The following is a 16,938-nucleotide window of genomic DNA, read 5'->3' as shown; positions in this document are numbered from 1 at the left end:
GTCTTCTCAGTTCTATTTGCTAGGTTGTTGCATGAAGAGGGGCTGTATAAACAAGAACAAACACAAATGAAAGTTCCCTTTGGCTCATAAAACTCGTTTTGTGTTTTCGGGATCCTGGCCAGAGAAATCTCAGCTAAGGGCTTGGGTTTGGAAGGGAAAAAATAAAAAAGAATGGTGAGGGTTGGAATATTAACATATAAATAATAAGAGGGCATCTACAGGTATGTATCTGTGTTCACGTTACATGCCAAAGACAGAAAATAAGCACAAATGTTTAAAAAGGTCGAACCCATGAATGTTTCAGCAATGCCCATTAGAAGCGTTACTGTATTTCATGTAAAAAATGAATATGCTAGCATTAAGTAGAGTGTCAATTTTATGGGCATTACTATAGCTCTGCTACTTACATTATTTATTTTTTAAATTTTTCGTTAGCCTATGTAACCTTCTTCCCCAGTATGATAACTGAATATATGAAGACTGTTACTTACAGTTTAATTAATCAGAAATTTGAATTGCAAATGACATACTGTCTACATGAACGTTTTGGAGTTGCCTGCTTGTGTATCACCATTTCATTTAAATCACTCTACCCCATTCTAGATGTGTGTATTTTGAATAAGTCCACAAAACATTTAGTTCAACTTTCCCAGACGCTTCCAAGGTTAAGATATCCATCAATACACACTCGTGTTATTGCTGAAAGTGCGAAGGTAACCAGTCACATTTAGAAGTACTTATTATCCATCTTTCACAAACAAAACATCCTCCAAATGTTTAGGACTATAATTCCAAACATTGCTTGCCAATATCCTTGCTAACTGGGACTCATCAGGTTGAAGATCAAAACACCCCAAAGACATAGCTGAAGGCAATATCCTGACACTTAACTCATTTATGGCAGAATTCTCTACTAAATCACCAGCTGAAAGGAACATATGAAAAAACGTACCTAGTTTTTCAAGAAGTTCATTAATCATGCTCAGCAAGCTGTTCACAGAGCTCTTTGCCTTCTTTGCATTATCTTCTGCTTCCTGAGCTGCTTGTGCAGCCTGTAAAATTAAAAGTAAAGTATGCATCTTATGCAATGACTCATGGGTGAACACATGAACCAGTTATGTGTAATGATGCCATGTCCTGCTACCAAACTTAGAGATTGAATTGGGACATCCACTTCAACAAATGCCATGTTCAAATCACTGAATAAGGATCACACTAATATGAATTTTCTCTCATTGCTGCATAATGTCATGTCATTTCCACAGGATGGCAAAAGTGATCAGGAACGAGGTAGACAAAGGAAGAATATTATGTTTTTTCAGTGGTAAGAAGGGTTTTGTAATCTTATGACAAGAAGCATATGTACTTTTACCTACTTAAAAAAATTAAGAATACTACATGGTGAACTCTATATTAGATGACAATCTTAAACAACCAAATGACTTTTTTTGGCAGTCATAGTTACTTACCATTCCTGCCATCATCATATCTTGATCAGCACTTTGCTGTTTCTTGTTTAACTCTTTCTCTGCTTCTTCCAGTTGCTTTAACATGTCATTAACTTCTTTGTCCAACTCGGTAACAGTGGTAAAGGTGTTGTCTGCAATTTTCTTTGTATCACCAGCATTCTAGGATTGGCAGAAATCAAATTCTTGAAGATATTGAACATATTCCCTGATTAAAAGATTGGACACCAAAAGCCTAGTAACACAGAGGACTGTCTATTTATTTCAATGGAGATCCACGTGCATTTGCACTTAACAAGTTCCTTAATTTCTCTTAAAGCCTTATTAACTCCATGAGAACATTTATGAATGACCTATACTGTACTGTCAAGCTCATTAGTCCAGGAAATCCAAAATTGTCAATGACTGTGATATTTGGTCACAACAGTCTTCCAAGTCCCAATTGTAAATCTTTGGTGGTCCTTCTTATAATTTGATCTAACCAAAGGGGAAAGCATCAAGTCATAGCCTCTTGCAGTAAGTAATCTTTGCCTTATATGTGGTGTCGTGACCTAGGGGCTACTGAAATTTTTTTAATTGTTTAGCTGACATGGTTGGGTGAAATACTTTCTCTTCCTGTCTCCAGGAAGACCCAGGCAATAGTTTTGCTTATAGGCTCTGCATTCTCCAAGATAACTGCAGGTGCCTGAGTCCACAGGCAACGCAATCCTGCCAAGGATTGGGGGAAAACCCTGTTTGCTCTTTGGATGACCCAGAACTCTGCTTACTGTCAAGACTTACTTTCTGTACAGAGGTAGCAATTCTCTCAGCATCATCAGCTTTGTTTTTCGCTTCTCTGGCATCAGCAGCAGCATTGCCTAGTGTCAGTTCTGCTTGGCGGGTCTTACTGTTGGCATCCATAATAGTTTGGGTAATGGCAGGAATTTTCCTAAGAGCTTCCTCAGCAGCAGTCTTGTTATCATTCACACGCTTATCGAAGTCTGAAACCAAGAAGAAAAACAAAGTGCAGCTGCAGTAGATCAAACAAAAATCTGTTGAGTCCAACTTTTTGGTTCAACAGTAGTCAAATTAATGCCACTGGCAGTTTTCAAAAGCAAAGAATGAAAGATATGGAAGGCTGCCTTATTCTTACTAACAGTGATTATCCATGGTTTCAGGCAGAAGATGTCTTTCCTAGTACTATCTGGAGATGCTGAGAGTTGAACCTGGGAACATCTGTGTGCAACACATATGCTCCACCAGTGAGCTACAGTTCCTGGGAAATATCAAGGGCTTACATGATTGCTTACTCTTCCTTAAAAAAAAAATCTCGGAATACAGCATGCAGCAAGCAAATGAACCTGTTTCGAGCACTGTCCTGCTTTCCAAGAACAAGCCTGGGCTGCAGATGAGTTCCCCAGGCATTTTTAGAAAATAACAGTGACTATTTTGAAGCATTCTAAAGTACTTTTGTGTCTTGCCCAGGTTTTTCTTGCTAGTTTGTTGTGTGTTTTGCTTATTTTGTGTGTGTGTATGAGGGGTATTTCACCTACTGTAGTTTTTATTTGTGTCTGGTATGCACTTCTTTAAGAATTATCAGTTGGTGCTTTGTTTTCATGGAGGTAAATATAGTTTGGCATTTGGGCTCAGACCCCACTTCTGCCTTATGTTCACGTTCTTGGTCAAATTACTTGTTTCTGCATCTTGTTTCTCCTTTTGTAAAATAGGTTTTATAGCAAACAAATAACTATTTTTAAAAAATTAAAAAGCGGTCTTGGGTTCTGGAGATCAGATCCTACCTCTCTCTGATGTTTGGGTTGGAGAGAAGTTGTTTTCCTTTCAGCCTCATTGGTTTGTTTTCTGGAAAGTCAAGTTTTATGATTGGCTGCACCCACCATGGGGTGTGTTTTGTGAGAGTATCACAAAGCTTGCAATATCCCCCAAGTAAAACATCTTAAAAGATTTAGGAACCTCTGTCCTTTTCTGTTTGCCGCTCTCAACTACTGCTTCCTCGTCCTACTTCCCAAGATCCTTGGGCACGGGGCCCTCGTTGTACAGAGCCTGCATTCTACCACTGAGTCCTGTCCCTTCCCAGGAAATTGAATTCTGTTTTCCCACAAAGTGAAACATCAACTGCCCTTTCAACAGGAGAACACGCTCTTGAATGAGTTGTAGCAGTAGAGACGGTAGGAACTGGAATAATATGCCTAGTGAGACAACACCTTGATTCCTGCTCATAGAGAAGCCTGAGTCATTTAGGCAGGACATCCTGCCATTCTGTCACATGATTCCTCAGGAAGTCAGGCTGCCTACCTTTCAAATTGTTGAGGATGTCATTGGCCTCCTGGAGTGTGTTGCTTCCCTTCCTGGCAGCTTCTTCAGCCAAAGCTTTGGCAGCATCCGCTCGAGCCAAGAGCTGATCAGCAGTCTAAACAAATACATAGCAAGTTGTCATATGCTCCCTTCTGACACATCTGGTCAAGTTCTAATGCTCAAACAGTGCAAGCGTGAGGAACGTTTATTTCAAAGAGAAAAGCTGTCTGCTCAAAAGTGCAAGGCACTCTAGATTTTATTATGTTATGTTATGTTATGTTATGTTATGTTATGTTATGTTATGTTATGTTATGTTATGTTATATTATATTCTGTTCTACTCTTCTCTTCTCTTCTCTTCTCTTCCTATACTATCAAAAAGGCACAGGACAGGTATAAAAACTTTCAAATCTAGTTCACTGAGATCCCACGTTTCTTCCTCATCTTAATTCTACCCTCAGAGGTAAGTCTAAAGAAGTCAGTTTTATGGCCCTTTAGAAATAAACTTGGGCTTAGACTTTAGTGAGTCTGAAGTGGAGATTGATAATGACTTGCATAAAAAAGGTGGTTTTTTTATATCAAGAAGGTATAACTGGACACAAGAAAGGTTAAGGTCCCTATACTACATGGGGCTCTAGCCAGTCATTATCACATGAAAAAAGCAGAGTCACATGGTAGATTGGTATCATTCTAGTAGTTACAAAAAGAAAATAAAACTGTATTTAAAAAGAAGTGATGTGTACCTCACTTCTAACTGCCTTCCTCACAATGCAATCTTTATGTTGACAGACTCTACATCTTCAGGAACATTATCAAAGAGCATATTGTATGTCCATTACACTTCTGCAATGTCTGCACTTCTTGACCTATCAGGGACATGAATTTATGCTAGTTGCAACTGACCTGCTGCTCTGTTTTGCCTTTCTCTAAAAGGTTCTGAACTTCCAGTTCTTTCTCTCTCATGTCTTCTCTCAGATTTTCATAATTCTTTAGTTTGTCTTTAATGAGCAGTTCAAACTCCTGGGCTTCCTCCTTGATGTTCTGTGCCTCATTCTGCATATGGAGAAAACGTAGGAAGTAAAACAGCTTCAGTGAATGTAAGAATCCTGAACTGACATATCATCCTACACTTTCAAGAGACTGTTCTTATAAAACTAGTAATTGATGAACTGGATCAAAGATACTCCTTAAAGAGACTCCAGACCTGGTGCAAAGCCCATGGTGCTCTCTGTACCACATCTTTCATTAATGGAATACTGAAGATGTTGCCTTCAGGAATAGCTCAAGAATCAAAATCCTTTTTCAGAACTTTTTTGAAACGTTGCACAAAATAAGTGGACTGGGCTCTTGCCACTATGCCCAGTGTAGGCCTCCCCTCCAAATCCTTTTTTTCTAATGTACTAAGATGAAGGGGAGGGGTTTGCAATGTTTCAATAAGGCCTCAAGGTATGCCTTGGATGCTGGTATAAGTGTGAGTAACCAAAACAATAGCAGACTTGGCTTCCTATGGTTCCCAATATTTCTGTACAACAGAAATTAGTAAGAAAAAAGGAGCATTGAAATGTGGAGGCCACTATCTCAGCAAGGAAAAAACATGTATTTCCAAGATAATTTACAAGCGTCTTTCCAATTTGTGTATTTATTTGTTGGTCATAGCAGGTGTTAGCAGCTAGGGACCTCAAAAAAAGCCAAATCTTGGTTGAACCTGATTAGTACTTGGAAAGGAGATCTTCAGGAAATCCAGGGTGATAGACTAGACTAGGAAGTAAAAAAATATCCCAGTATCAAGCCTCTAACCGTAGCACATCACCAAGTAAGCCAGATTCACACAGCCTTGTGAATCAGGTTTAATGCCAAGAAAAAAGGGTTAGGTTACATAATCTTGGAAACAAGGTATGTAATACTGCAGCCCACATTTACTAGTTAGTATATTAAGGCAGAGTGACACTGAGCCACCTAATCCTTCTTTTCACAGACTCCCTAATAGATGGACAGATGCTTAAGAGAGAAATCTGAAAAGTCCATCTGGTCCTCATCTACCCTGTTTTGAAAACCTTTCCCTTTCCCAGACCTGAGAATGCTGATACACCCAGAAGAAAATGGAAAGTGACATCTACGTTTTCAAGAAAACAGTATGGAGGTGTCTGCTCAATCGTCAGGAGACTGGCTGCACTTGAGAAAGACTCTACCTACTTTCCAAATTTTATACATGTTAGATAGCTTGAAAATATTCCACATACTTTGATTTAAATCTATTTTGGGTTGTTCTCTCTTTCACATGATTTGTTACAATTGCTTTGTTTTAAAAAAGCACTGTGTGAATAATTCCTTAGCTGAAGTTAAACTTGAAACATTGTCATCTGTTACCTAAGATGTTCCAGTACAGTTTTCAAGATTTGCCAACCATAATACCTAAGTACCCTCCAGAAGGAGCCCATCTCAACATACCTCTAGCCCTGCAGTGTCTACAGATGGTAGAGTGGTAAGATTTGCATAGATTTGTAGAGCTTTTTCCCCAGCTTCTTTTGCTTCCACAGAGACCTTATTTGCCTGCTTTTCTAGGTCTCGGGCAATATTCTTTGCTTGGTTGTACCTAAGAAACAAGAGTATTCCATTAATGTTCTGTATGGCCTGCTGGCCTAAGGCTGGAGTGAGCAATGTCTCTGTAACCAATGGCCATCCTTAACATTTTGGGGGACGTTAAGATGTGCACCATGGGTAGGGCCATGTCTCACATGAAAGTAGGACATGAAGGCTGAAGGCTGCCCATCTTTAAGAATTTTTTCTTTGATCTTGGTATTCAACTTTTGCCAAGAGAAACTGTATGACTGACTCAGATGGAAAGAGGCATTCCAGGGCACAAGCTTTTTGTTGCAAAAGGTCCTCATTTAAGCCCTTCCATCATCTTTTAGAAGAGAGAAAGGAATATTTCCCCTCATTCCAGCTTGACCTCTGGAGGTGATATGGGTCCAAACGGAAAGCCATGAGAACAGAAGCATGGCATTTTCTGTGTTATCTTCACTACAAGAAACCGAAGCAATACAATTGTCGTGCTAGATTTAAACTAAGAAAGCCCAGATTCAAGTCTGTCTTCTCCTTTGGAAATGTATTGGGTAACACCAAAACAGTCCTTCTCAGGCTAATCTACCTTAGAGAGCTCTTGCTGTAAGAATAAAACAGGAAAAGGGAGTATTATGTATGTTGGTGTAAGTTCTTAGAAAAAAGGTGAGGCTCAAATATAATAAGTAAGTAAGTAAGTACATGTAGGGCAACTTCTCAACATTTAGTCAAGCCAAATTTCACTTGGCAGATCTCTTTATTGTTAAAACTAGTACAGTCAGTCTCCTACTTGCGAACTTTCGTACTGCGAACTTTCACCGATACAAACAAGATGGACCCAGAAATCAACACCGGAAGTTGGCCGGAAGTCGGAACCGGAAGTCAGGAGAAGGTGGGAAAGGGTTAGTTTGGAGCGCGCTGCAAGTTAACCCTTTCCCACCTTCTCCCACCTTCTGTTTGCATCGGAGGTTTGCACTGGAGTTGGAGTCCCCAGAAAGGGTTAGTTTATGTGGCGCACTCCGTTGCTGGGTGAAGCAGGAGAGGGGGCGGTGGCAGAGGACAGGGAGAGGGGGCGGAGGTCTCCTGCCTCACCCGGCAATGGAACGCGCCGCACCCCACCCACTCGTCCTTCGTTCCCCTCTCCTCTGCTACCACCCCCTCTCCTGCCTCACCTGGCGACACATTGGCAGCAGAAGAGAGGGTCCTCTGCCCATACCACTGCCCTGCCTCCTGCCTCCTCCTCTTTTTTTTACTTTTTACTTGGTTGGACTTACGAACAAAACAGACTTACAAACAGCCTCTTGGAACGTCACCTGTTCGTAAGTAGGGGACTGTCTGTATTTAGCATTAACTTGCTCGAATCATCTAGTCCTTAATCCTCTAGCTTCTGAGTTTAATTAGCAGTTCCAAGTTTATTGGAGCTGACAGCTACCAGCCTTTCTACAGAAACTAAAGCAAACCAAGTTTGCCTTCAAGTGTATGTTTTACAGGAGGCTATGGTCAATTCTACCTCTCTGGTGAATGCATCTAAATGAATGAAATTTCTAAAGACACTATTTTTTCATTCACACCCATTACTTTCTTACCTGCATTGTTTAAAACCGGTTGTCAGCTTACAACTGTAATGGGACACATGTGCAAGAGATACAGTGTCTTGGACCCCCACTAATCCCCATGAGGAGTCTCCAAACTACTCTCCCCCAAACCTACTACATCTTTTTCATAATTCTTGGGAATAACTGACTAAGTATATTGCCACTAGCCACTTACTTCAGGAAAAACCCTCTGCCACTGGTTATCCAGAGAAAAATATATGTAATCTGACCTGTTGGGAAGGTATATTTAAAAGCTTGGGTTCCCCCCCCCCCAAAAAAATGAGTACTGGTCATTTGATGGTTTGTTAAGAATGCTAAGCTTGTATTATATACTGCAAATTTAGCAGCTGAAAAGAAGAGGAAAAGAAACAATTGCTTTTTGAAGTGGGCAATCTCAGATAGCTGTTCCCTCACTCAGATATAGCTCAACTTGTTTCACTCAGCTTATGATTCAAGTTATTTGGTATTCAAGACAAAGACAAAATGGAGACTATTCCCTCCTTTTATAAAAATCAACCTGAGAGGAGAAAAACACCTTTCTGATTGGCTCTTTAGCGTTAGCTTTTTCTGGGCTTCTGTTCTCTCTGTCCGTTACCTAGATGGACAGGTCAATTAATTTTCCTTTAACTGTTGCAACGGAAATATCCCATGTTTATTACACCATCTAAATCCTGTCCTAAATTTCTCAGCTTTTTATACTTTCAGCTTCTACATCTGCATTTCTAGCGATGGTTTTTGCTGTACTGTTGTACTGTAATTGCCTAAAAGCAAGCTTCAAATCAGGAAGCCTATGATTCAGTCTTGATGCTGTCATAAACTCACTAGCTAGTTGTGTACTTTCCCCTTTTTTCAGCTTTCTATACACACAGGAGAGAGAATTATACTGACCTACCCTTACAGGGTAGTTAACATTATATATTATAGAGTGGGCAGTGTCTGAAAAGATTGGGAACCATAGCTTCCTGGTCTTCTGGAAGGCTGCAGGAGCACTTTCAGCCATCTAGTGACATCACCTGAGTGAGTGAGGCCAAGCATTTTTTCTTCTTTTTTGAGTGTTTTCAGGGAAGGAATGGGAGTGGGAAGCAAAATGATCCCATTCCCGCCCCTCACATTCCCAACTCTGAAAAATGGTCTGAAATTTTTCAGGTTAACTTTGGTTGGGGGATGGGGAATTAAGGGTTAGTATGAGAGCAATGTATCTCCTAGAAGCCTTCTACTCCTATTCTCAACCTTAATCTCCCCAAAGCAAGCCAAAATAGCCCCCTCCCCAAAGAAAAGGATTTGTAGATATTAAAATGTGGTCATTTTGCCAGCTAATTTCAGCAGCATGTTCTTGAGATACTGGGGGGCTGTAAGCAGCCTTTGACAACTCAATATACATATATATGAGAAATGCTTTGAATCCTTCCTGGTCGTTTATCTGGTCCCATAAACCTTTAAAAAGTTCTTTCACTCATTTTCTCTTCCTTCATAAAGCTCGCAAAGACATACTGTGCTCTCTTGGGGTGACTTTCATAAGCAGCGTGTAGTGCTTCTATTACAAGGAGTTTATCAAGAGGCTATTAGGGCTGTGTAAAACATTTCAATCTTTTGATGATGTCATTGGTGAGGTTCTAAAGTCCAAAGCTAAACACTTGTATTCTGAGTTTTTGGCTTTAACCTCAGAATATACAATTCTTTGAGCAGCATCATTTCAATGTAATGTATTGATTATTCTGAGGAGGTTCCCCCCCTCCCTTTTTTCTTGGTTTAGCCAGTATAGGAGCAGGACCAGTCATGCTTCTGCTGTTATTGGTTTAGACTGAATTGGGTGATGTGAGAGAAGTGACTTGGGAGGAATACAGTAGTTAAGGCCAGACAGAACAAAACTGCTCACAGTTATAGGCTTGTCAGCCTGCCTGGTAAATTACTGTGGTTTTTTGTTTTAAAAGGTATTACCTATGGGGAAGTTAGAATTCATGCAGGTTCCTTGGGTAAGAGGTAGTATAGGTTGTTTTTTTTTCCCCCACAGGCAGGCAGCCTTGCCCAGAAAAAAAAAAAAAGCAGATAAAAGAAGATGGGGTTTCACAGGATGATTAAAAATAGAAGGGCTGATTTGGGTTGGTTTATTGAGTTTTGGGGAACATTTACTCTGTATATACTCTTCAGCCTGCTGATGTTAAGCTTTCAGGAAGAAAATTTTATATCGTTTAAAATACAGATTTCTGTATTTCAGAACAAGGTTTCTCATTGTTTCCTATGTATGGAACCTTGGAAATGTTTCAAGTTTTGCTTATCAGAAGACAGCCAATTCTGAACAGTCTGATGGAATGTCTCCAGTAGAGATGTTTTATAGAGGCTAATTTTTGTTTCAGGCACATTGCTAGTGATCATCTTTCTGCAGGTAGAAACCCCTCTAAGAAGGAAATCATGTGTAGAAGTAAGAAAGAAGTAATGCTGATTGGTCACAATTTGTGGGGATCCAAACAATGATTTATCCCACAAAAAATTCCCATGCCAAGTCCAACTGGCACCTGCTTACCACGTATCCTGAACTTGGCCTCTTCTGACAATGACTGGTGACATCATACTCCTCAGACTGGGGGACCATACCAAGAGTCACAAGACTCTTGTCATAAAGAACAATGCTTGTGATTAGGAGATCCCACTGGGGATTGAAGTATTGTTGCTATTGTTATTGTAGTTGTTACTATACTCCGTCTTGCTACTAGTATAAGCAGAAAGTCGTTGGTATGTGGAAGCTACGTATGCATGGAGCAGCTGACAAAGGATCTCAGAAATTTCTTCTCCAACCATACACACCCCTTTGACCTTCCTATTCTTTTTCTTCCTGCTTTTCCTCTCCTCCAAACATCCACCCTTTTCCTCTATTCTTTATTCTTCCTTAGGTTTATTTGGCAATTTTATTAATTGGTGGGGCATCACTGAACTGGGACTCTGAAAAAGATATGTAAAGGGTGGTTGGTTCTTTAAGCACTAGCTAGGGAAATACACAGACCAAATGTTTCATCATTTGCTTTTACTGTATTGTATTGTTACAATTCAAAATTAAATGATGACTAAAAAGAATGTGCCTGTTTCTATATAATATATTTGTTTTTGAGAAATAGCTGTCTTGCTATAATGTTCCATTTTAATAGGAAGAAAACCTCAGCTAGCAAACATATAATACAGAGGAGGAATAACGTATTTGTCCTGTACAATGCAATTTAAAATGACAAGTTTAAGCAGATTTCAATATTCCTATAGTTCATAGATTTCCCTCTTTGAATTCTTCAAACTGAGATAGGAATTAAGAAATAAAAAGAGAAATAACTCCTTTTCACTAATTATTCTGAATTCTTTAAATCACCAGGGGCATTCTGACTCCAAAAAGCAATTCAGATATTTTAAAACAAAACAACCATTTGCATTAGACCTTTCTGTCTATGTTTTAGACTTACTTTCTGTTTAGGTCAGCAATATCATTCGCTGTTTGATTCTCTCCTGCTAGCGTGTCCAAGAGTAGCTTATATGCTTGTGATGATGTATCGTTTGCTTCTTTAGCTATTTTCTCAATATTATCTGCTTCTGTTTTATGCCTGGGACAATATTAGGGAAGGAAAACAAATGATTCAAAAAATGTTACTATCTCTATTTTCTTCTCCAAGCATCATCATCATCATGGGGCATGGTTTTCAAAGAGACTGATAATATGCCCTCATTCTTCAATTTCAACTGCACGGCTTGAAATGTGCTTCTATTGATAACTTAACTCAATCCAAGTTGAACAAGAGCCCATTTCTGTGGCAAATGCACCATTGTGCATATTATGAGTGTGGACTGATTTCTGTTCTGGTATCGTGAGCTGGGGAGCAAGCACCAGTGCAAGCTTGCTTCCATGCTATCCCAAGGCTATTTCTTCCTGTCTGGTCCTACAGTGCCACAGATCCATGCTTCCAACACCTCTGGTTTCCATCTTTGATCTAACTCTGCAGATGACTGCATTCCCATCTGTTGGAAAAGATTACTACAAAGATTCTCCTCTAAATCTTGTGGCAGATTACTTCATCCCCATTAGTCAATAGTACTGCTCAGACAGGAAGTGAATGACAAATAGTGGTGAGAGGGGGAGGGGGAGGGAGGCATGCCATGACAATAAATTGGAACTCATCTCGCTAGTACATGCCAGTGTTCTTAAACCAGAAGATGGAGAAAAAGGCCTGGCTGATGATGTAGTCAATTTGAGCAACTGAGTCACAGAATAACATAATATAGAAGTGCAGTGCACAGCATCTATGAGTGTGGAAATCAGGGGATTCCTTTATTTCAAATAAAAACAAGTGGACACCTTATCCATTCCAAGCTGGTGCTTGCCACATATAAATTTTAAAGAGAAAAGCTGCATACATGCCCTTTCATAATCTAAGTAATGCAACTTGTATGTATGTATTATATATGTATAATTAATGCATACAGAGAAGTATGTCCTCAGCTGCAGTATACTTAAATAACCAGAAGCAACACAATTCAAAAAGGAGGAACAGTGTGTAACTGCCCCATTATGGGTTTCTTTCAATCAGCTCTTTTCAGAGCAGAAAATATTTTTAAGGGGATGAGATCTGGGGGATAGCAAAAGGAATATAGAAATAGAGAACACTTCCTCCACATGGTTGAGGAGGAAATCTTAAGCTGAAGGCGATGTGGGGAAGTTACAATTTTATGCATGATGGACCTGGAGAAAAGAACATTTAATCTTTTCTCCAAGTGGGGAGATGGTAGCCTCAACAATCTGCTAAACATGGGCATGGTTAAGGTTATCCATGAGGATAAAGGGAGCATCTCTCCCTTTATCCACCCAGAGTTGCCCTTTGGGGGAGATGGGCGGCATATAAATTTGAATGAATGAATGAATGAATGAATGAATGAATGAATGGGAAGGAAGGAAGGAAGGAAGGAAGGAAGGAAGGAAGGAAGGAAGGAAGGAAGGAAGGAAGGAAGGAAGGAAGAAAGAAAGAAAGAAAGAAAGAAAGAAAGAAAGAAAGAAAGAAAGAAAGAAAGAAAGAAAGAAAGAAAGAAAGTAAGTCTCACCGTGCAGCCAGTTGACGAGCCTCTTCTGCCAGGATAGTCATGTTGTTGGGGTCACCGGTCGATTCTGGTGTAGTAATAGACTGAAAGAGGAACCATAATACTTTCAAAAGCCATCTCTCGCATTTTAAAATACTGCAGGCAAACAATAGTTGCTTGTATCAGAGATAAGAAACAGATCGGTGTTGCTAAATCAGGCAATCTAGTGTTGTTCGTCTATTCTCTCTGGTGCCTGCAGGGCTGAAGTTTGTGGTGCCATCATTTCCTGTGTCCCTCCTCCATATGCATGCATTGTACATTAATAAGCAATAAAGGCAGAAAATGTGTGTTCTGACATTTTGTGAGGGAAAGAATTTCTAATACTTGAAAGATGGTGTACAAATAGTTGTTATCTGATTGCTGACAGCTCATGACATTATGAGTACTTGATGCAGGACGCTAATACAAATACTGGGTTAATGACCAGCAAGTTTGAAATGGAAAAATTAGAAAGTTTCAGTTCAACAAAGCAATCAATAACTGTCAATTAATCAGACTGATGAAAGCCGAGTTGTACTTTTTCTGCACCCTTCCCTCCTAGGTACCAGTCTGTAATGGAATAAATGTGTGAAGAAAACTGCATCATCCATAATGACAGGCCTTACTAGAGAGGCATTGATAAGGATTGGGATTGCATATTAATTTTTTACATAACCCCATTCACAAAGCAGCTCTAAAAGAAATTGATTTGTTCACTGGAAATTCATTGTAACTAACCTGCTTCAAGAACAAGCAGAAACCGGAAAAGGCAAGGAGAAGGAAAAAGCCCAGTGAGCAATGTTTCCCTGGCTATTTAATGTATTTGTTAAAAATACAGTAAGACAATTCATGACTGTTCTTAAACAGTTTCACAGAGTGTACTGAGAGAAAAAATATCTAGGGGAAGAAAAACACACCTTCATGAAGTGCAGCCATGCTCATTTGCAAGGGAGTGCAAGTGATTTCAATAAGGAATCCTTATGAATTCCAATCTTGGTATCTGACTGCAAGAGAGAATGCTTTATATTCAGCCAAAGGCAGTGCAACGGGGGCACTGCTTGATGGAGCTGCTTCAGTCCAATCTCTGAAGTGGGGCTACAGAGAGCAGAAATGAAGGACTCCCTCTCAGGCCTTCCAAATGAAGCCCTGAGATGGTCTGCTTGCTTTGTCCCACTGCTTCAGTTTGACCAAAATGCCTTTCACAGAAGACTATTAAAGCCAACCCAGCAGTTGCTTCCAAAAGATGCAGCAGCTCGGCAAAACTCTGTTCTCTGTACCTGAACGAGGGGCCCCATGTTTCGCTGAGCCACCCTGAAGGAGTGCTTTGTCAAAGGCTTGATCAAGGCTTGCCCTCACCCAGCAGGGCTTCAAAATGTTCTGCAGTTGGGTCACCTACAGTAGGGTTCTGCACTGGGAACTATCAAATTCTGTAAACTGGACAGTTTTGTGTAATGTCTCTTACTTAGTAAAAATATACTGCATCTTTATTTTGGATCTTTATTTTATTTGAGAACCTTATTATCAGTGCTTCACAATTTTACTAGGTATTGCTTGGCTTTCATCATTTTTCAGCATGATTTCACAACCAAAAAAAGGCTAGACATTTGGGGAAAAAATAAGCAATATTCATTATGCTGGTCTATGACTATAATAAATATTTGACTGATTGAGCAATATTCATTTTTTCAAAAGCATCATTCTAGCACTCACAGAACCCTGACTAATTCCATTGCAAGGTGTGAAGTGTAAAGAAAGAATGCAAATTTCACTCACCACGTTGGCAATTGCCATCCTTGCCCTGTGGAGCATATTTGAAGCGCTGTCAATCAGCCCCTCTGTGCTTTCCACTTGGGCTTGGGCTTGCTCAGCAAGGTTTTCTGTCTGCCTCACTGTATTCTGGATGTTCCTCAGTCGACCAAGTTGGCTGGAGAGGGTTCTGTTAATTTCCTGCAGGCGATCCACCAAGCCCTGATCAACATCTGGAACAAGCAAAGTAACAATGAGCCACACAAAGAAACGGGCAAATTCAAGTTTATTATATCATGTGTTTACCCTAGTTGATTTTATTAAACAGAGAGAATGGACACTTTTTGTCTCAAGCAGAAAGGTGGCTTACAAATCCAATAAATAAATACACACAATGAAAGGAGACTATACCCATCTTTAGGATTTTGCTGGAAATTGCCAAAGTGATGGCCAGAGAAAAGATGAAAACCCCTGGGCATAGGTTTTTACATAAGAGCTTCACAAAATGACCATTCACCCCTAGAAAAGTAGGGGTTTGTATTTCTTCAGAGATAGAATTTTCCACTAGAACCAAACACAGCAAACCAGATAATTCAGTAAGAAACCTTTAACTGTTTCGTTCAAACCTATCTCTTCTGTAAAGTTCTTCACTTACTTCATCTCTAACGCAAATCAATTAATTGTATCTGCTAGCATACATGTTCTTTGCTACCCTTTTCTCTTCCCCGCTGACACAGTACAGATTTTATATAACTGGAAGCAGAAATCTGAGGTTTTGTGGGCTTACAATACTCCAAGCATCATCACTGATACGCATAAACAAGGAATTAAGAAGACAACCCACTCTTAACTTTGTCCCTATTGCTCACTGATTTAGGACTAGTATATGATTAGAAATACATATCTAATCCCTTACTTCAAACTACAGTGTGTATTTGTATATATGTATGTATTTGATTCATCAATTCCCACTCTCTCTGTGATGACAGAGGCTTTTGAAAAGCTCAAGATAAATCTCTTTTGTGAGTGAATCTTCGGATCATACAGTTAGAAAATGGCCTTTAAAGGTAATCTATAATAACTTAATTTAAACTTAATATAATACTTTATAATATAATCATTAAAGTGTAAACTACTGTTGCAACCATTAGCACTACCTCCAACATGGAGGCATAGCTTGTTTCTTCAGTGTTACTGTCAAGAACTGCACCTCTTCTGAAATATACTGTATTATAGGCTGTTAAATGGTACAACTCAATTAGCTGATGGCAACCACCTACCTTTGATGCTCTGGGCATCTCGAAGTAAGTCCATGACATCTCTTTCGGCTTCTTTCAGTCTGTCTTCAAAGGCCTGGTCGGTTATGATGTCCTCACCTGTTCCTATGTTAGCTAGAAGATCTTCCAGATCGCGCAACCTACCCCGTTGCTCTTCAACCTGAACAAATGGGACACCAAAGAACAACAAATCAATAACACAACCACACAGGTTTTTAAGGCTCTAGCTAGAAAGGAGGATGAATAAAAAGATGCTGAAAACATGCAAAGTGGCTCATGGACCAGTAGGTTTATTCTTGGAACTGTGAGAACTAAGACTGATGCAGCTTTTGTATTATTGTTGCTGCTGTTGTTGTTGCCGCTGCTGTTGCTTTTAAGTATGTAACATAGTATTTTTTAGCCAGTTTAGCACTTCTGTGCCAAGCACAAACACATATCATATTGATTTTCCCCATTACAAAAACATAAACTGGCAAATTCTGTTATAGGTATGACCTTATCTTTCACCAATCTGTAACATGCAGGACACTCTTGACAACCAGGCCAGGATCGATTGTAGAAATAGTTTTCTTCACACTGGTCACAGCGGATTCCCACAAACCCTTCTTTGCACTCACAACGACCATCTTCTTTGCACTGGAGGGAACGGGAACCTTCAGGGTTACAGTCACAAGCTGAGGAAACACAAAGCATTTAAATAATGAATAAGGAAGAGGCAAATGAGAAAAAAGCAACCTGAATTCATCTTTTCCAGTATAGCCGAAAAACCTTCAATCTTGGGAGAACTAGAAGACCAATGAACTAACCTCTTTCAAATGTCAATGGATTGGTCTTCTATGGCACTGTGGTGCTACTAGGAAAATCAGGCATTTCTGACTTCCACCTGTTAAATGAAGCCAGAAGTTGCACATATATGGAA

The 16,938-nt window shown here is 39.7% G+C and overlaps 1 protein-coding gene across 1 annotated transcript in view; it reads right to left on the bottom strand.

Annotated features, from left to right (window-relative positions):
- The window catches only part of LAMC1 (laminin subunit gamma 1), a 127,847-nt gene that overhangs the window by 4,217 nt on the left and 106,692 nt on the right, over positions 1–16,938 (bottom strand). The window contains exons 17-27 of the mRNA XM_007425370.4: positions 16,515–16,693; positions 16,023–16,179; positions 14,770–14,975; positions 12,982–13,061; positions 11,355–11,492; positions 6,206–6,350; positions 4,661–4,810; positions 3,759–3,873; positions 2,247–2,446; positions 1,470–1,628; positions 953–1,052 (exon numbers count right to left, since the gene is read on the bottom strand). Coding sequence (XP_007425432.1) covers positions 953–1,052; positions 1,470–1,628; positions 2,247–2,446; positions 3,759–3,873; positions 4,661–4,810; positions 6,206–6,350; positions 11,355–11,492; positions 12,982–13,061; positions 14,770–14,975; positions 16,023–16,179; positions 16,515–16,693 — 1,629 coding nt within the window. The remainder of the gene's footprint in view (positions 1–952; positions 1,053–1,469; positions 1,629–2,246; positions 2,447–3,758; positions 3,874–4,660; positions 4,811–6,205; positions 6,351–11,354; positions 11,493–12,981; positions 13,062–14,769; positions 14,976–16,022; positions 16,180–16,514; positions 16,694–16,938) is intronic.

Source organism: Python bivittatus, unplaced genomic scaffold, assembly GCF_059951505.1.
Source record: "Python bivittatus isolate LINGU-HERP-01145 unplaced genomic scaffold, Pbiv_v1 ctg000700_np1212, whole genome shotgun sequence".
Taxonomy (NCBI): domain Eukaryota; kingdom Metazoa; phylum Chordata; class Lepidosauria; order Squamata; family Pythonidae; genus Python; species Python bivittatus.
Note: the sequence above shows the minus strand (reverse complement) of the source record. Positions and strands in the feature narration are given on the sequence as shown.